Source organism: Lycorma delicatula, chromosome 4 (assembly GCF_047948215.1).
Source record: "Lycorma delicatula isolate Av1 chromosome 4, ASM4794821v1, whole genome shotgun sequence".
NCBI classification, from domain to species: domain Eukaryota; kingdom Metazoa; phylum Arthropoda; class Insecta; order Hemiptera; family Fulgoridae; genus Lycorma; species Lycorma delicatula.
Genome location: NC_134458.1, coordinates 142,695,222 through 142,714,168, shown reverse-complemented (window position 1 = coordinate 142,714,168; position 18,947 = coordinate 142,695,222). Strand labels below are relative to the sequence as shown.

Below are 18,947 nucleotides of genomic sequence, written 5' to 3'. Positions count from 1 at the left end.
GAATTAAAATGCCAAAAATGCTTTTAGTCAATAAGTATTTTAAAGGAGTCCTATACTAAACCGTTATTAAAATGAATTGCAAATAAGAAAATATATAAAGTTTAAAAAAAAATTACGTTAAATATAAAACTATATGATCATTTCTATTAATAAATATTCATCATCAGTAGATACTGAAAAATAGTATACAAAAAATAAACATAGATAAATTAAAAAAAGGTACTGAACAAATAATAAATACTAATTTAAAAAATAAATAATATATATATATATATATAATATATATATATATAAAAAACACTACAAAACTACAGAACCGACTCTCTCTAAAATAGGTTATTGTATAAATTCTTATTTCAATAAAATATGCTCAATAATTTTAATTATAGGGTCAATCCATTTGAAATGACCCAAGGGTAGTTGCTTGATCAATTCAAAAATAACTGAAACTTACTCACTTGTTTCCTACATGTCTCAGGATCTTAAAACTATTTTTTTATTTTATTTTTTATTTAAGCAGTTTCCCTGTGGCGGCAATTTTTGTTACGGTGCGCACAACTATTTTTAAGGGTTTACGAAAAAAATCATAACTAAAAATCTATTGGTCCTAGAAGGATAAAACAAAAAGCAAATTATTCACATTTTCGCAAGGTAAAAGACTGGTCTAGTAGTTTTTTTTTTACACATATCTCTTTTTTTATGAGAAAATTGCCAATAAAATTGAACATGAAAAACGGTGAAATTTCACTTTTGGTAATTTTTTTCAAGAGGCAGAGATGGCATACACGGTTTGAATTATTTTTTTATATATAGATATATGTTAGTAGTTTTACCATAAATAATATTAACGGTGACATGCTTACCCTTAAATCTTTATGAATTTTTGAAAATTAATGTTTTTTTAAAAATATATTTTAGTTTCAAATAATCTGATGGGGCTGGTGATAAACATCTCAAATTTGCACAACTTATAGTGTTTTTCTAGATGTTTATGGCAAAACAAAAGTTTCTTGTGTATTGTACTAAAAAAAGAGTTATAATCTCTCAAAAATCACGAAAAAGCTGTTAAAAGCGATACCATTTTAACTCACTAAATAAGTTCTCCAAGGGGGTTTCTTGTCTTCTTGGCACTTAAATATTTTTATACTTATATCTATAGTTGAAATAGACTTGTTTGAACCACTCAACTGTAGTATTCATGTTATAACAGGCGTTTGAAGTCATCTCCAGCGGTCAGGAAAATTCATGTTGCAACATACTCATTTACGCTTGTTGCATCATTTTGATTCGCAGTTCCATACTAGTCAGTCTGACATTAGTCAGTGACCTGTTAACATCTTTACCGAGTATCTGAAATTTCGTCCTGTGTTTGGAATTGTTTATTAAATAAATAGGTTTTACTTAATAATATTATATTAGCAAATTTTTAGTCAGTTAAATGTTTGCATTATTTTCAAGTAATTTCACACAAAACAATGGAAGAACAATGTTCCATAGGAATTTTTGTGAATGAAGATTGTTATAAAACATTGCATGGTACAGTGGCAAAAGAACTCATTAAAATCTGTTAATTTAGTGATGAAAACCAAAAAGCTTACTTTTTTTACGTGTTTATTTAGATGTCACTAGTGTTTGTAAATATTATGAAAAAATGTTTTTGTCAAATTCAGTTACCTGTATGGACAGTTCTGTTGTGACCCTTTAAAAAACAGTTAAGAAAAACTGAAGACAAATAACATTAGCGCAACATCTTATAGAACAAATTTTCCAAATTTAAATTTAGTTCCTGGAAAATGTCTTTGTGTTAACTGTTTCAAAATTATTTTTTCTTAGCAGAACAAAGAACTATATGACTGCGAAGACCAAGAGCAATATATTGCTACACATCACAATATTGAACAATTGGATGCTGCTTGTAGCATCCAATTGTAGTATCCGTATATACGGAGCATCCGTAGTGACGGGTCGTTCTCACACAATTTCAAGAGAATTATCAGAAGAGATATCACAGCTGTTGGTTAAACACCCTAAATAATAAAATTTCATTGCTACAAAAACACGCTATTTCATTGAAGAATTATTAAAATTTTGCCACAATTTATTTTTTCTTCGATAGTGTTTACAAAAATAAACCAATATAAAAATAAAATCTTGAAAAAATATGTAGGCTTCTCGTTGAAATCTCAGTTTGGAAGGTTTACAACCATTTTTGAATCAAAATTGTATCAGGTTACTGGTATAGGCTAAATTATTAAATTACAACCTATCATTAATAATTAAAAAAAAAACTATTTTAAAAATATTGAAAACGTCAACTTCAACAACATAGAGCCTAAAAATAAAAAAAAATATAAAGTGCAAAGAAGACAAGAACCCACTTGGAGCACTTATTTAGTGAGTCAAAATGGTATCGTGTTTAACAGGTTTTTTGTGATTTTTGAGAGACTATAACTCTTTTTTTAGTACAATACACAAGAAACATTTGTTTTGCCATAAACATCTAGAAAAACACTGTAAGTTGTGCAAATTTGAGATTTTTATCACCAGTCCCATCAGATTATTTGAAACTAAAATATATTTTTAAAAAAACATTAATTTTCAAAAAATCATAAAGATTTAGGGGTAAGCATGTCACCGTTAATATTATTTATGGTAAAACTACTAACATATATCTATATATTAAAAAATAATTCAAACCGTGTATGCCATCCCTGCCTCTTGAAAAAAATTACCAAAAGTGAAATTTCACCGTTTTTCATGTTAAATTTTATTGGCAATTTTCTCATAAAAAAAGAGATATAGGTAAAAAAAAAACTACTAGACCAGTCTTTTACCTTGCGAAAATATGAATAATTTGCTTTTTGTTTTATCCTTCTAGGACCAATAGTCTTTTAGTTATGATTTTTTTCGTAAACCCTTAAAAATATGTGTTCGCACCGTAACAAAAATTGCCGCCACAGATAAACTGTTTAAATAAAAATATTAAAAATAATAGTTTTAAGTTCCTGACAAATGTAGGAAACAAGTGGGTAAGTTAAAATTTTCTTTTGAATTGGTCAAGCAACTAGCTTATATCTTTTTGGGACACTTCAAATGGATTGATCCTATAATATTTGTTAATGTAATATACATATTTATGTGCAGATTTCTTAAGTAAACAAATTTTGATATGTATTATCATTGATACTAGAAATAGGATAGGTTATTATGCTGAAATGCACAGTAAACGTTAAAAATATTTAATATTAAATCTTTTTATTTTTTTTCTTAATAAAAATTTTTTTGTAAAAATACGTATAACAATGTAAATCAATAATAATGTATATCCATTAATGACAAAGAGAACAGAACTCAAACTCGTAAAATTTCCCACAACAAGGAAATAAGTAGAGTTCAAAAATTTAAATATTTGGGAGAGATCATAACGAATATAAATTAAAAATAATTGATGAAGAATAGAAAATAGAAACGGCCTATTATCTCACGAAGATCATTTACAATAAAAAATCCCCGATATATAACTCCAAATAGAAGACACTATAAGACTGTAGTCCTACCAGAAGACTGTATGAGGCAGAATATTTGCAATTTTTTTCAGAACAAGAAATAGCAAAAGTAGAAAACAGAATTTAAAAAAAAAATTATGGACAAAATATGGAGTTTACAAAGTGAAAAGTGAAAAATAAATTTACAAATATACAGAAAAAATAGGGCACTTAATCCGGCAAAGAAGTACAGTTTCATGGACATTTATGTAGAATGAACAACTAAAGATTAACAAAACAAGTATTTCATTTGGCCTTTGTTTGTGTATTTCAGTATTTCATTTGTGGCTTTGTGAGAGCAACAAAGACCGACCGGTTTAAAGAAATAGAAACCGATCTAAAATCATTAAACATTTCTAAGGATCTGTGTAAAGACAAAGGTAAATTTAGAAAAACAATTCGAGAATTTAAGTTTCTACAGAGAACAAAAAAGAAGTGTATAAACCTGAATAGATCAACGAAAGAAAGGCGAAAGCACATAAAAAGATTGGAAACATTTTGGGAAAAGAAAAGTAAGTCAAAATTATGCAAACATTATCCGTAGTGGTCGGAACGAAATTAAAAATATGTAAATCAATGTTGTTAACCAATAAACTACAAGCATACATAAACAATAGAGTAAAACTTAATATAACAGAAAGTTATTATGAGTAAATAAGCATATTATGTCGAAATACTGTTCTGGTCACATTTTAAATTTATCTTTGCCGATAAGTGTAAAACTAGTTTTATGAAAATCGTTTCTGAAAACAATAAAAAAAAGATACAGATCTTATTTTACTAAAATTATTAATTAATTTTTAAAAAATTAAAAAAAACCTTTTTTGTTGTATTATTTAACCTACCTCAACTTTTACGCTCATGCATGTGATAAACGCGAATTGGTTTTATCAAACTTTTTACTCCTAATTTGGGCGTTTTTGGACCAATAGTATTATATTATTCGGCCGGTAAATGCAGTCGTTTTCAAATAATGCCTATCTTCCGTCAGGTTACAAAAAGAACGAACAAAAACACAGCTGATATGTTCTTCTGAATAAGCTGATGTATAATTTTAAAAAAAACCTACTATTATAATATGAATGAAGTTTTATTTGTAAACAAAAAAAAAAAACGTGATTAAATATTACTGCTGCGAACGATCCACACAGCAACTTCAAAAGAAAATCATTAGTCATCAACTCTTAAGCTTCAAGGTCAAGATTACAATCTATTCTTTAAAATACAGATTTAAATTACCAGTACCAATTATATGCGTGTGGGGAGGGCACACGATAACAAAAACCACAATTGCCAATTTTTAGAGTTTGGAAAAGGTTACATTATAATGATTTTTTACATATTAAATATTTAATAATTATTCCATTTTTACAATTAAAACACGTCCTATCACATTTGTTTAAATTTACAATAAATATAATCAGGAAATCAGATCAGAGGTTAACTGCAATCTCAAGGTCAGAATAATTTGCTATCGTTAAAGAAAGAATTATTCCAAATAACCAAATTACGATGTTCGAATTATTTTATCACCATAGGAAAACTGTTTTCAAGTTGTGAAAACAATAAAATAAATAACGCAATCAGTCGCTGTAATATTTCATAATTATTAAAATTCTGGACAAGTAAATATACAAAAAAAAATTAAGTGAACAAGGATATAAAATTTCCTGAAATAACATTTCAATGACCCTTCATTAATACTTGTTTTTTCTTTCTAAATTAATACTATTTTGTAGTTTAATAATATCTTAAAAATTTAATAGAAATTATTAATAATAAATAACAAAAACTTATAAAATTTAGTTTTATGAATATTTATAAAAATGTTACATGCTTTTCTATTTTATTTTTTCAGTATTATTGTTGTGGAGCGATCCATCTTAGGTTGTAAACCCTAACAACAAGGAAGATGTATTTTTCGTTGTTATTTTATTATTTGTGGTTGCAGATGTGCGCCTGAAGAACGATGGTGTTTCGGACCTATGAGGGCTATCATTCTTGTATCCTGCTAGGTGTCAATTCGTAGTGTACAAGACAAAGGGCTCACAAGGGATTTTGGGTGGTTGCAAGCACGTATATGTAGCAAGAAGGGATATCAGAGGTACAGCTAAATCATCTTTGTATTTCGATTACCGTGGAAACACTATTTTCTACTTAGAATCTTATGTTAAAGATACTTTCCTTTTTTTTTCTAAAAGTCAAAAAGAAATTATTTTAAAAAGCAAATAAAATTGTGTAATACTATAAGGTATAAATTTCTAAACAAATATAATAGTAAAATAAACACCCTATAACCGCCACCTTATCTTTAAACGGCTGTTACTATCGTGTTAACAGCTGTTTTAAGATAGGGATAGACATTGAATAACGACAACTTCATAACGAATAAAAGAGTAATAACAAACGGTTTACTTTAAAAAATTTTGAAGTAGTTTTACATTAAATTCATTGTTTTTTTTTTTATTCAATAGGATTTTTTTTAAAGATGAAATATCGTTTAGTTTATCATAGTTAAAAATTATTAACAAATTAACTGTTGATACTTGATCCAACTATGATTATTTATATTCAAGTACCAATACAAAATCAAAATTTAAGGCAAATACACTTAAAAGAATTAATTGTTCTTGCGCAATAATATCTTTCTAGAAAAAAAGTAAAAGTAATAAGTTCTTAATTGTCAATTACATATTAGGAACTAAAATAGAATCAATTAAACATTAATGAACACAATCTCAAGGATAGATTTTCTAACTGTAATCTAAATTTACGAAATAAATTACGTGATAACTTATTAAAATTTTTGAAAGTACATCCCACGTTATATTCGAGTCAACAATGTGCATTACCATAGAAATGACATTAATAAATATTATTATTAACTAAATATTATTATATATTTTAATATTTGTTAAAGCAAGGCATGACAGTTAAATAATGAGTTATTTGTCATTCAATTTTATCATTATCATTTTAATTTTAATATTATAATAAATAAGAACAAAGTAGCTCGATCATTCACTAACGAATCTAGAATAAATAAATTTGGTTGGAGATGAAAATGTAAAGAATATAAATCATGATAAAAGATATAAAAATGAAAATATCTGAAAAAATAAAATGGTACATTATTTCAAGGGTTTTCAGTAGAAAGAGACAAAAGAAACCAACGTCTGGTCAGAAAAGAGAAACCAAAAACAAAGAGGAAGAATAATGAACTATTGAAAGAATAGAAAAGAAAACGGACAAAAGAGAAAGAAATGAATACAAAATGTTGCTTTACGTGGTTCTCATTTAAAAAAAAAAAAAAAAATTTTTCTCCATAACTTTATTCATTCTGTCTATAAATTACCTCAACTAAAATTGATTTCATGTTACTATGAAAGTTCACCATAAGTGAAAGTTCATGTTCATAAAGTCAAAACAACTAAACCAGTTTACAAATTAAGCGTTTAAAACTTAAATAAAAAAAATTATCTAATTAAAACAAAAAATTGATTTCTCCATAAAAGTTTATTCATACTGTCTTTAGATTACCTCAACTAAAATTCATTTCATGCTAACATGAAAGTTCACCATAAAGTGAAAGTTTGTTACCATGAAAGTTCATGTTACGATAAAATTCAAAATCACTTACAAATTAAGCGTTTAAGGCTTAAATAAAAAAAAATTGATTTTTTCGTAAGTATATTCATACAGTGTCTTTAGATTACCTCAACTGAGGTTCCTTTCATTCAGCTTCTCCGTTACTAAACCTTCGTGCAAACAGGCGTTTACACGCCGGCCTCCGTGGCGCGAGTGGTAGCGTCTCGGCCTTTCATCCGGAGGTCCCGGGTTCGAATCCCGGTCAGGCATGGCATTTTCACACACGCTACAAATCATTCATCTCATCCTCTGAAGAATACCTAACGGTGGATCCGGAGGTTTAAAAAAAAAACAAAAAAAAACAGGCGTTTAAAGATAATATAAACAAAGAATATCGACAGCTTTATAATAATAATAATATTAGATCAACAGTACGTTTACTTAAAATATCAATAAAAAACAGAAATATAATGGATTGTTAAAAAAATAATAACAAGAAGGCGAAATTGTTTTTACTAATGACACTAGAGGGGAATTTTAATAAAAAAAATTAGGGATAGAATGGATGTAATAATTCAGTGCATACAAATATCCGAGAGCGTGTGGTGTGTACGTTGGGTGTGTGTGTGTGTGTGTGTGTGTGTGTGTGTGTGTGTATAAGAGGAGTAACCCTGATGATTGATGTGTTTGTAATTTGGTATAACATAGCATGGAATTGCATGGCAAATGGCATTGATTGTGGATGGCGTCTTGGGAAGTTGTACACCACCACCTGCGACTTGCGGTTACGTTAGACAGGATGAGTTAGAAATTTATCCTGTCCTTTAGAAATGGTAGAGGAATAATATCCAGTAATATTATACAGTTTATTATCATCTATATTTTGTAATAATAATCGTTTTAAAAACATAAAGCACAGCATATACAAAAATATGTGAATAATAAAAAAAAAAGTAATACAATCTAAATCATATTTAAATATATTAAATGTATCCATCGAAAAAAAAGTTGATTGCAAAAATGATGATTAAGATAAAATGAACTTGTAAGAAAAAATTGAAACCTTAAAAAAATAATAAAGCATATCTTGAAGGCTCAATTATTGCTGAAATGTGGAAACATGCAGATGAAACAATCATTGAAAGCTTAGAAAAGTAATTTATTCAAATCTGAAAAGAAAAAAAGATTCCTGTTGATTGGAAAAGTGCTCTCATACACCCTCTCCATACAAAAAGATGATAGAAATGACGTAAATAAAAATAGAGGCAGCTCATTTTTACCTATAACTTAAATTATCACAAAAAAAAAATTTAATATTTTAGAAGAATAACTACAATCCCAAATTGGAGAATTCTAGGTAGGTTTCAGAAAGGGATGGTTTTGTTCAGAGCAATTTTTAGTTTAAAAACAATTATTAGAGATTACTGCAAAAGGGGTAAAAATATTGTTATCATCTTTGTGAATTTTCAAAAGGCCTATGATTCAATAGATAGAAAAGTTTTCTTTGTTTAAGATATTAAGAGTAATTTGGAGTACACAATAAAACGTTGAATTTAGTAAAAAGAAACCCTCACAATACTTTTTCAAAAATATAATTTCAAGGACTAAGCTTTGAATCGTCAAACAGGTGTAAGGCAAGGTGAAAATCTATCACCCTTACTGTTTAATATAAATTTGGAAAATTAATTAAAGCATGAAACAAACAGATGGAAATTTTTAAATTAGAAAATCTGAAACTAGGAAGTAAGGATAAGAATCTCAAAATTAATTGTTTGCCTTGCAGATGATCTGGCAATTCTATCCCCGGATATTAAAACTATGGAAATACAAATTACTCTTTTAAAAATGTTAGCTATAAAATACAGGTTTACAAATTTCTTTCAAAAACTGAATTTATGATAAATATTAAAAATTCTACGAAGACTTTTAAAACCGAATATAGAAAAATTAATAAAGTCAATAAAAATAATATCTACGTGAAATTAAATCCAACGCTTTAAATAAATAATCGAGTAAAGTTAGAGCTAGTAAAACTGATCTTGCATATCACTTAACAAAGCATTTATACGGTAAAAAAAAAAATCAATTTCCAGCAAAACAAAAATTAGGCATTATAATACAGTACTAGACCTGAATGCCTCTGAATGTTTATATATGAATAAAAAAGGCGAAATTGAAGAACTAGAAAAGAAAGAGAGGAAAATATTAACAAAAATATTACGACCAGTTAAAATTGAAGAAAACAAATGGAGGATTAGAAAAAAATAAAGTTTTATAAATTTAATGACAGACTTTCATATGTTATAAGAAAAAGAAGACTGATTTTTTTTTTGACATCTTTGAAGAACGGAAGAAAAAAGACTAATTAAAAGAGTTTTTAATTTTGTCAATAATCAAAAAACTAAAAACATCTGGTTTAATGAAGCTTTAAAGAGATATGAGAGAGCTAAATATCACGGAAGAAACAATCATAGATAAAAATAAATTTAGAAATATTATTTTAGAAAACAAGGATTTCCAGACAAAACCGAAAAAGAAATATGGGTACAGATGGAACAAAGAAAGAAAGCGAAAACATAGAGAAGAATGAAAAAATATTGGAACGAAAGTAAGTCAAAGGAGAAAAATTTATTAAGATATTTATTGTGGTCTTAAGGTGGCCATGGCCAGTTCAAGAAGAAGAAGAAAGCAAGTCATTAAAAATATGAAATCGCAATATCTCAAATGATTATCATTGATGTGAATAGTTTAACAGATAAAAATCTGTTTATACGACAGGTTGATGGTGCACGTAAATGATCCGCAAGTAGTGCTGCGCTATCCAAAATGCAAAATGAGTGAATTATTGGTTAAAAAGTATTGAATTGTTGCACGATAAGCATCCACATTCTGCCCTATGACAATGGTTACTAAGAAAATTCAGTTGCAACATTTAGTTATCTACAATACAATCTAGACTTAGGTCTGAATGACTGCCATCTGTTTAAAAAATTGAAATAATTTTTAAATGGAGAGCGATTAACTGGTGATGACACAATTAAAGAAGCTAAAATGAGTCAATAGAAACATAAAAACTGGTGCTTATCGATTGATAAAAAATGTCACAATGTTAATTTTGTTAAACAGTATACATCTAAAGTATCGATATTGATGCAATTGAACATGATACAGAGGAAGACAATGTACTATAGTTATCCGAAACCACAGTGACAACATATTTATTTAGATATTATTTCTTTTACAACCGCTAATTACATAACTGAGATTATTGTTGAAAAACATTGAATATTCTTCTAACGAACAAAAAAGTGAGATGGAAAGGGAAGTCTTCTAATGATCGACAAATGATGACTCGACAAAGCTACGTCTGAAAGAGGGATGATTGCTTAGACTACGGCGGCCAATCGCGATAGAGCAAGTCCACTTCTCAAAAAAATCTGATATTTAACTCTAACTTTTGAAGCGAGCACTGATATGTAAAAAAAATAATTCGAAACAAATTTTCAGTCATTGTATTACCATGCAAAATTTAATCTATCGAACTCGGCAATATGTTGAATGGATTATTTCAATTACGAAACCTTTAAAAATTAAATTCTTGGCAGAAACTGGAATAGAAATTTGATATTTCATTTATAACTGTATTTAAACAAACAAGAAATGAAAGATTGAGAAACAGTGTACGTGAGATAAACAAAATTTCGCTCCCTAGCTGTCTGAAACACAAGAAACAAATGATATTGAAAGTCCTATTTCCTGTTTAGAAGGAAATGTGGTAAAATAGATGCGTTTTCCCCTCAATGTATTACGTTTTAACGTACGTAATGGTTAAGAGAAAGATGTGAAAGGGTACGTTTAAGTAGAGAGGGAAAGAGTGTGAGTGATTGGGAATTATTCATTTTCTAGAGAAGGGTGACATCAACATCTCCTGGCTGTCACACGGTGTCAGTCGAGAGAAGTCTGTGATAACATACGCAGCGCAAACCTTAATTACTCTCACTTCCCCTGTTCTTTCTCTATCCTTCATTCTATTTCTCTCTCGCTCTCTCTCTCTCTATCGAATGTTCCCATGTATCAGGTAAATATCATTAATTACCCCATTACGTTTTGATTGCGTTTGACTGCAACAACGTATGAAATAAACCTTCCTCCCCTCACCGACTTTAGTGTTCTCTTCATTTCGTTTAACTCGTACACATATTTCCTCCAATTCTCTCCTCAAAATAACATTTACAGACAATTTACTGCTTGTTTAAGCAAATAAACCTCCTCTTATACACTTTTTGTTACCTTTAAAACCTCTCACAATTTGATTTTTATTATGTACAAGTATAATAAACATAATTAATTCTGTTTAGATTAATATTATAGTTAACACAACAGCTACTATTTTGTTCGACTTTTCATTCAATCAATATAAAATCCGTTTTAATAAATGCAATTAATAAATAATCCTAATGAACAAAAGAAAATAACAAATATAAAATAAAAAATCTTTAAAATACCCCCGACGTTAAAAGAATGAAATAAAAAATTAAATAATTTGAAAAGTTTGACATTCACGACTCAAAACTTTCGAGAGGACATGGCTAATAATTCTATGAAAGAACCAAGTCGGTAGCTGCAATAGGTACCGAGAAAATCGTGAACATACGTCGAACAGAAGAAACACATAACCTCATTTTCTTCGCTTCGCTACGGTTGGAGGTTAATTATATGTAACATTCAGGGTAAAATTTCAGCTTTTACACCAAAAAGATTTTTAAAAAAAGCACCGATTTGGATATTTTTTGATGTTTTTAGGGAACGTTGCTTCAGTGATCCTATAAATAAAATATAACGTGCAGCTGAATAAAAACATCATTGCCAACATAGACGATTGAAAATATTTTTGTTTGTCGTCATCATTCCTTAATAGAGAAATGTAATAGCGTAATAACGTGCTTTATTTAATTATGAGATTCGAAGTATTTTCAGAAAAAATTTCAAGAAAACTGTTAACTTTTGCATTAACGGCCTTAAATGTAAAAATAAATTACCCTTTTTATTATACACTTGAGTACGTGTGACAACTTGTAGTAAACAAATAATATATATTCTTTACATTCCATAAATCTTTAGCTCACGTTCTGTTGTACATTTTTACGTTATTTCATTACATTCCTTCTCGTATTTTTATCAATGTATTCTATTTCTTCTTTGGCCTTTGAAGTTGTTCAAAGTTTATTGTTGGCAAACCAACATTTTAAAGAACAAAAAATCAACTTTATAAACAGTACAAAAAAAATTATACCAATCGTCCTTAAATTTTGACGTTTTGAAGACAGTAACGTAATAAGATATTATAATTTAATAGATGTTTTTAATTTAGTTTCAACTTTAAAACGTCGAAATTAAAAGAGAATAAAAAAATATAAATTTTTATTATATTTATCGGGTTTCTTGTTTTATAAATTACTCGCTGAGGTTATATTTTAATGAAAAATATCAAAGGATAACAAAAAGAAAACGGTTTTAAATACGTTTCATTTGAAAGTATTTTAAGTTTTCACAAGAGGAATCCTTCTATCATCGGCAGAAATTTTTTTTGGGGTTAACTCAGTTGGAATAATTTTAATAAAATCATCAGAGATAAAAGAATTAAAGTAATGAAGATCTGAAACAATTTTCGAACGAAACACTTTTTGGAATGTTTTAGTAAGGATTTATTTAACTAAAATAATCCTATTACTTAACTTTAAATATACAATTTTATATTTTAAATATTTTTTTTCATCATAATGTTTGACACAGTTAATTCACAGTTAATTTATAATTCACTAATAAATAGACGCTCAGTTTTTTACTAACAATAAATTAAGATATTTTCAAAAGAAAATATAGTTCAGGATATTAAAATTCATCGTATACTGTACAGTTTAAAAAAAAAACAGCAGTTTACCTTTCAAGAGCCCAAATTAATTTTCATTATCAAACATTTCATAACTATGAGATATTTCTATCTAATAAGAACCATCAAGGTAGACAGTGTATATATTTATTAAGTATGATCTGTAAAAAATAAAAGAATGTTACGTGAAAAGAAAAAAAAAAACCAAGAAATACTCGTACATTCTTTCGGTAACAAGCAAAATGTGCATAAATAATGGAAAGATATGCAATTTTGTAAATTAAACATGACATTATGTGAGCTGTAAATTTTTATTTACCAAACAACAGAATATTACATTTAAACACACTTTAGGTAACGGTATATCTTTTCTGGTTACATTAACGTAATCATAATAAAAAATACTAGAGATATTTTTCCTTTAACTATAATTCATAAGCGAGTAAGCCCGGAACGGTTGAGTTGAGAGAAAAATGGGGTTCTAGTAGAAAGAATAAGGTAAAACATGAATTAATTTTTTTTTAACGTAAGTAAAACATAGAATATGCGTTTATTATTATTATTTTTTTGTGTACAGTAGGTACACCAAAGCGTATCTCTAGTGAGAAGAAAACTAAGGGACCTGGTGATGACGGTGATTCTGTATGTAGTAGACCCCCCTTCCAATTCTCTCTTGACAGGGGCACCTGTCGGTTAATGAAATTCTGCGGCGGCTACAAGACCCGGGAGGGGTCAACCGTCTCTGATGAAGACGCCTTGCGCTCTTGGGAATGGCAACCCCACCCACCATCTACCTATCACCCTTCTTCTCTCACACAACCTAACGCAATCACCCGAGAAGGGTATTCTCTTCGCTTTTCCCCTAGCTCTATAGCTGAATTCCCCCGAATTCCCTACTTTACTCATTCTATTACCTACTAAAACATATATATGTATATATTTTTTATCATATACAACGGTACTAAGGATAGTGAAAACACCACAAAGCATTGAATTTCAGTTATAAAATTTATTTTATCACCACAAAAAAAAAGCTCAATTAGCTACCCTTTTTCGTTAATAAGGTTTTATTGAAACTTACGAAGATATAAGCAAGCTTATTAGACAAAACTAATAATCGAATGATTCTAGCTAGAAACATATAAAACTTAATATGAAATTAGGTCTATTTGTAGTTCACGTGGAGGTTTTTTTTAATTACTTAACTTTTATAAACGACAATCTAATGTTTAATTAAAAAAATGTATCAAATTTTAATTATTTTTATATAACAAATTCGAATATTCCGAAATTATTTAACTTAATAAAACAGCCAATGTTAAACATAATTTTATGTTGTTTATTTATTTCGTATTTATTCATACAGCAACAAATATATACATAATATATAACAAATATTTACACCCAATTATAGTTACAGATGGATGATAACGAATTTTTCAGCTGTGAAAAACCTCTGACCTCTAAGACCTCTGAATGAAAGGCCAACCGCTACCACACCGCCACAGAGATCGTTTTTGGGTTAAGTTAACAAAACTGTTATATGACTGGTCGGCCTGAGATTGTTACGACCAATTTTCGCTGTGATTGGAAGATTAACCACTATAATAGGAGGTTAATGTTGTGAAAACTATTGTTTCAAAATAACAGAAACAGTAATCTATAACAGAAGTGTAAAAATTCCGGGTTTGGGAAAATCTATTGATCTTTGGGAAGGGAATTTCTTATGTCACAAAAAAAGGGTTACAGGTCACGCTCCCAAATTCTAATGGCACAAAACGTTTTGGATGATCTTGACCCCTTTTTTACACCGGCAATTTTTTACCGCAAAGGTCAAGTCGTTGTTTCAGACCCAGAATTTTTACACCACTTATAAATCAATTACGTCGCTCTCAATTTTGCAGATTATCAAACCTAAAATAATTAAAGAGAGAAAATCAAGCCGTTTCCTTTTTCTGACTTAAGAAAATGTACAATGGGAATTTCTAATCGTAAACGAAAACGGTAGAAATATTTAATATTCACTGTTACATTTTATTTTTGTTAAATGCCATAATTATAATGGTTATAGGGGAACTGACATAAGACACAAGTCATTCCCGAAACTGGACATCTATTCTCAAAAATAGATTTCATACCAATATTTTCTTCGGAAAGCGAGTAATTTGAAGATCTTCCATTAATGAATCATTAAGCCAAGTATACTGTGCTAAACTAGCATGCTAGGTCCATCTAAAGCAATTTAGGTAAAGTTCAGCCTTAAAAATGACGCTTTCGATTAGTTCATCAAAAGGGATAGTTGTTCTATTCAACATCATTACTCTCAAAAAAAATTACTTACTGTTACCTGTTACACCTTTTACATACATCACACCCATAAGAAAGATTATGATATATTATTAAGCAACAAATGATACAACCATCTAAAAAATTAATTCATTTTTTTTTTTAACAAATAAAAACTTATTGTAGTATTAATAGGGTTTTATTCATATTTCTAAAAAAAAACTACATACTTCGTCCTTATAAAAAATATTTAAAAAAAACTGTCCCACTATTTAACCAAAAGAACAATCTATTTTGATACTTTACAATTTTTCTTCCAGGCTATTTTGAATACACCATTTTATACTATACTAACTATATTTTACAGAAGGTGAATTACAGAACGACTCAAGACATTACAAGACAAATAATAACTATCAAATACGACACGATCTCGGTTTAACCCTTACTACAGACCCAATAATGAAATTACTTAAAACATGTACACCTCTATAATCATTCTCAAAGTTCAGTAATACTACGATAAAAGAGTAAATGAGCTCAGCGGTACCTAGGTTTTAAGTGAATATCATAGAAGTCATCGAACAATTTAACTTTGTAATTTCTACGTACAGATTTTGTAGGAAAGTATACAAACAATAATAATAATAATAATAATATATAATTTCCTTAGATTTGATGTTAGAAGGGAAAGATATTTTTTTAAGTAGAAGTTTGATCTTTTAGAACCCAAAATAATGTCGATTTTAAGAAATAAAAAGTGGAAAATGTCCACAATTTAGCTCTACCTGAAACTTTACGTTTATTAATATTATTTTGATACTGCCGCTATATTGTTAAAAAATAATTGTGTATTTGACATATCTAACTGCTTTACTGCATCAGGAAGTGCTTCATTTTGCACAAATATAATGAATAAAAATCGATATTAGCATTTATATATGTTTTAAAATTTAATTTGGCTAATTAAAATGAAAATTAATTTAGTTATAATAAATACTCATCCGCTGAAATTGCTTTAAATATTATAAAATGTAAAATAAATTATTAATAGATTGTTGCTATTTTAAGTCTAAAAAGGAAAAATCCATGAACCGAAAAATTTCTTTGATGAAGAAATTCTGACATATGTGTGTGTCAGCACGCATATGTATGGGTTAAAGAATTTGTGATAGGATGTGGGGAGGTAATTTGAGGTTATCAGCTGGGACGTGTATATGTTCCCCTTTAACGGCTCCCAAGAGCATGGGGTAAAGCATATGTGTGTGAGTGTGAATGTATGTCTTTGTATCTTTTAGACATCTTCCAATTTTGGATATCCCCGATTATACTGAACCGTATCTGATTAGATGTCTCTTTCGCATCCAATTATTTCCTCATATATATATATATATATATATATATATATATATATATATATATATATATATATATATATATATATTAATGTATCAAATTATCGTTTTTACAATTATATAATGATTTTTAATGATCTCTACATACACACGCAGCGCACAAAACAATAAACTTTCACGTAAGGTATTCCAAAATTGAAGAGATGATAAAATCGTACCACCTCAATATCAGTCTTTATTAGCGCCCAAATTGCTAGTACATCGGTAAATAACGATTGGCAGTTATGCATACAATATAGAAAAATATCACAATATACGTTGATTTACTTATGTTTTATTCAAATAATTTTCACTTGAAGGTTTAAAAATAAAAATTTTACAATTTATGAAATTTTAATAAATAAATAAGATTATTAATAACGTCTTGATAGTTTACGGAAAATATATTTTTTAGAAAAGAAAAATAGTTAAATATATGCATGTGTATATATACATTTTACAATTGCTTAGAAAATGCTTATCAATTAATTAAATAGTACAGTAAATAAAATAATCAACAGTTTTTAAAACAATATAATCCCACATAAATTAGTAGGTGTTTTCTTTTAGATATCGATAACGATTGGCAGTATAACATCCAATAAGAAATCATGTTTTGAAAACAGTAAAAAAGGAGGTGTGACGTTACGCATCTTGTCCGTATGTGTCTACTAATCGGACACTCACCCAATATGTTACACGCTTGAACTCATGAATTCGAAATATATAAATTATATTCATTTTTAAATATTCATATAAAATTCCTATAATCACATATTACGAGTACCATCAGTACCCACAAAACAGGAAAGTAAATTTTATGAAAAAAATTTCCAAATTATAGGAATAGATGTTTTAAAAACTAAAAATAAAATTACATTACATATAAAATCTATTTTAATCTAATGCAACTTTTAAGTAATGAAAAAATTTACTAAAAACGCCTGCAAATATTTTTTTTACGCAATTTAACAATCAAATAAAGTTGTTAAATTATGTACAAGTCGTAAAAATAGTATAAACAAATTATCACAAACATAACAAATTGGTTATTTTAATAATGACGGTTATTTAAAAAAAACAACATTTTTAGAATGAGGACGTTTAACTCAAGCATGGGTAAATTATAAGTTACTTTATTTGACAGCACTGTAAGTACTTGAGTGTGGATGCATGTACCAGTTAAAATAATTTTGTCATCCAATAATACCTTTAGCATTTATCATTATTTTTTATTATATCGGCTACGTCGTTTATTAAGCACAAGCATTTATTAATTATAAACGCTTATTTCGAATATAAATCTTTCACATTTGTTAAAGATGAATTTTGGTAGAAATTTATCCAAACCGCTGTTCACGTTAAGACGTAATTCATGTTTTACTCATAAATCTCTAATTTGAATTGAAGGATCGGTCCGTGAACAAATTTCACTGTTTTATCATTGCAAATAGGACTGATGTGCTATATCATTGCGTATTTTAGTGATCAAACCTGGTTTCACTTTAATGAACAAAGTAGTAGAAAATATAAATTAAAAATGAAAAACACGAAAGTGGTTTTTGATGGGCCTTATAAAAATATAACTCTTATTATAATTATTATTTATTTTTTAAAAGTGTAGATAGTGCTGATTTAATCCAGCAATTTTGTGCACTGTTATAGGAAAACGAATGAGAATGTTAGTTTGAACAAGATACCACAACCTACCATATTGATACTGAAATAACAGAAACGTTGTAAAGAGTTTTTAAAATTATTTTGAACCGGTAAATTTAAATTATATCTTATGTGAATCATTTCGTAATTTGATTATGATGTATAAAAAAAGTAATAATAATTTAAACATATATTATCAAAGTCTGGATACGTCCTTCTTCAAACACACAGTACAATAAGGTTTTTATAAAAAATAAACATTATTAATTTAAGAAACAGAATTTCAAAGAAAAAAAACTCACTTTGTTCATCGCTACACAAAGACCAGACCCTTGCCTTTTGATGGAGAGATCTGAAAAAAAACAAAATCATAAAAATTCTAATACAAATAAAAATAAATCTAGAACATTTAAAACTTAACTCTATTATAATAAAAGAGCGAAAAAAATCAAGTTTTATATTATAATAAAAGGATTAAAAAAGGATTTTAGTGATTCTTTAAACGTCAACCCTTAGATGTGACTTATAACAGAGGTTCTACAGCTGTTTAATATAACTCTACGAAAGGGAAACGGATAAGTAAAC

At 28.0% G+C, this 18,947-nt stretch overlaps 1 protein-coding gene across 1 annotated transcript in view; it reads right to left on the bottom strand.

Moving 5' to 3' along the window:
• LOC142322948 (uncharacterized) overlaps positions 1 to 18,704 on the bottom strand; it is a 224,878-nt gene extending 206,174 nt beyond the window's left edge. The window contains exon 1 of the mRNA XM_075362041.1: positions 18,665 to 18,704. Within this exon, the coding sequence (XP_075218156.1) occupies positions 18,665 to 18,673 (9 nt within the window). The 5' untranslated portion in view covers positions 18,674 to 18,704. The remainder of the gene's footprint in view (positions 1 to 18,664) is intronic.
• Between the last annotated feature and the right edge of the window lie 243 nt (positions 18,705 to 18,947).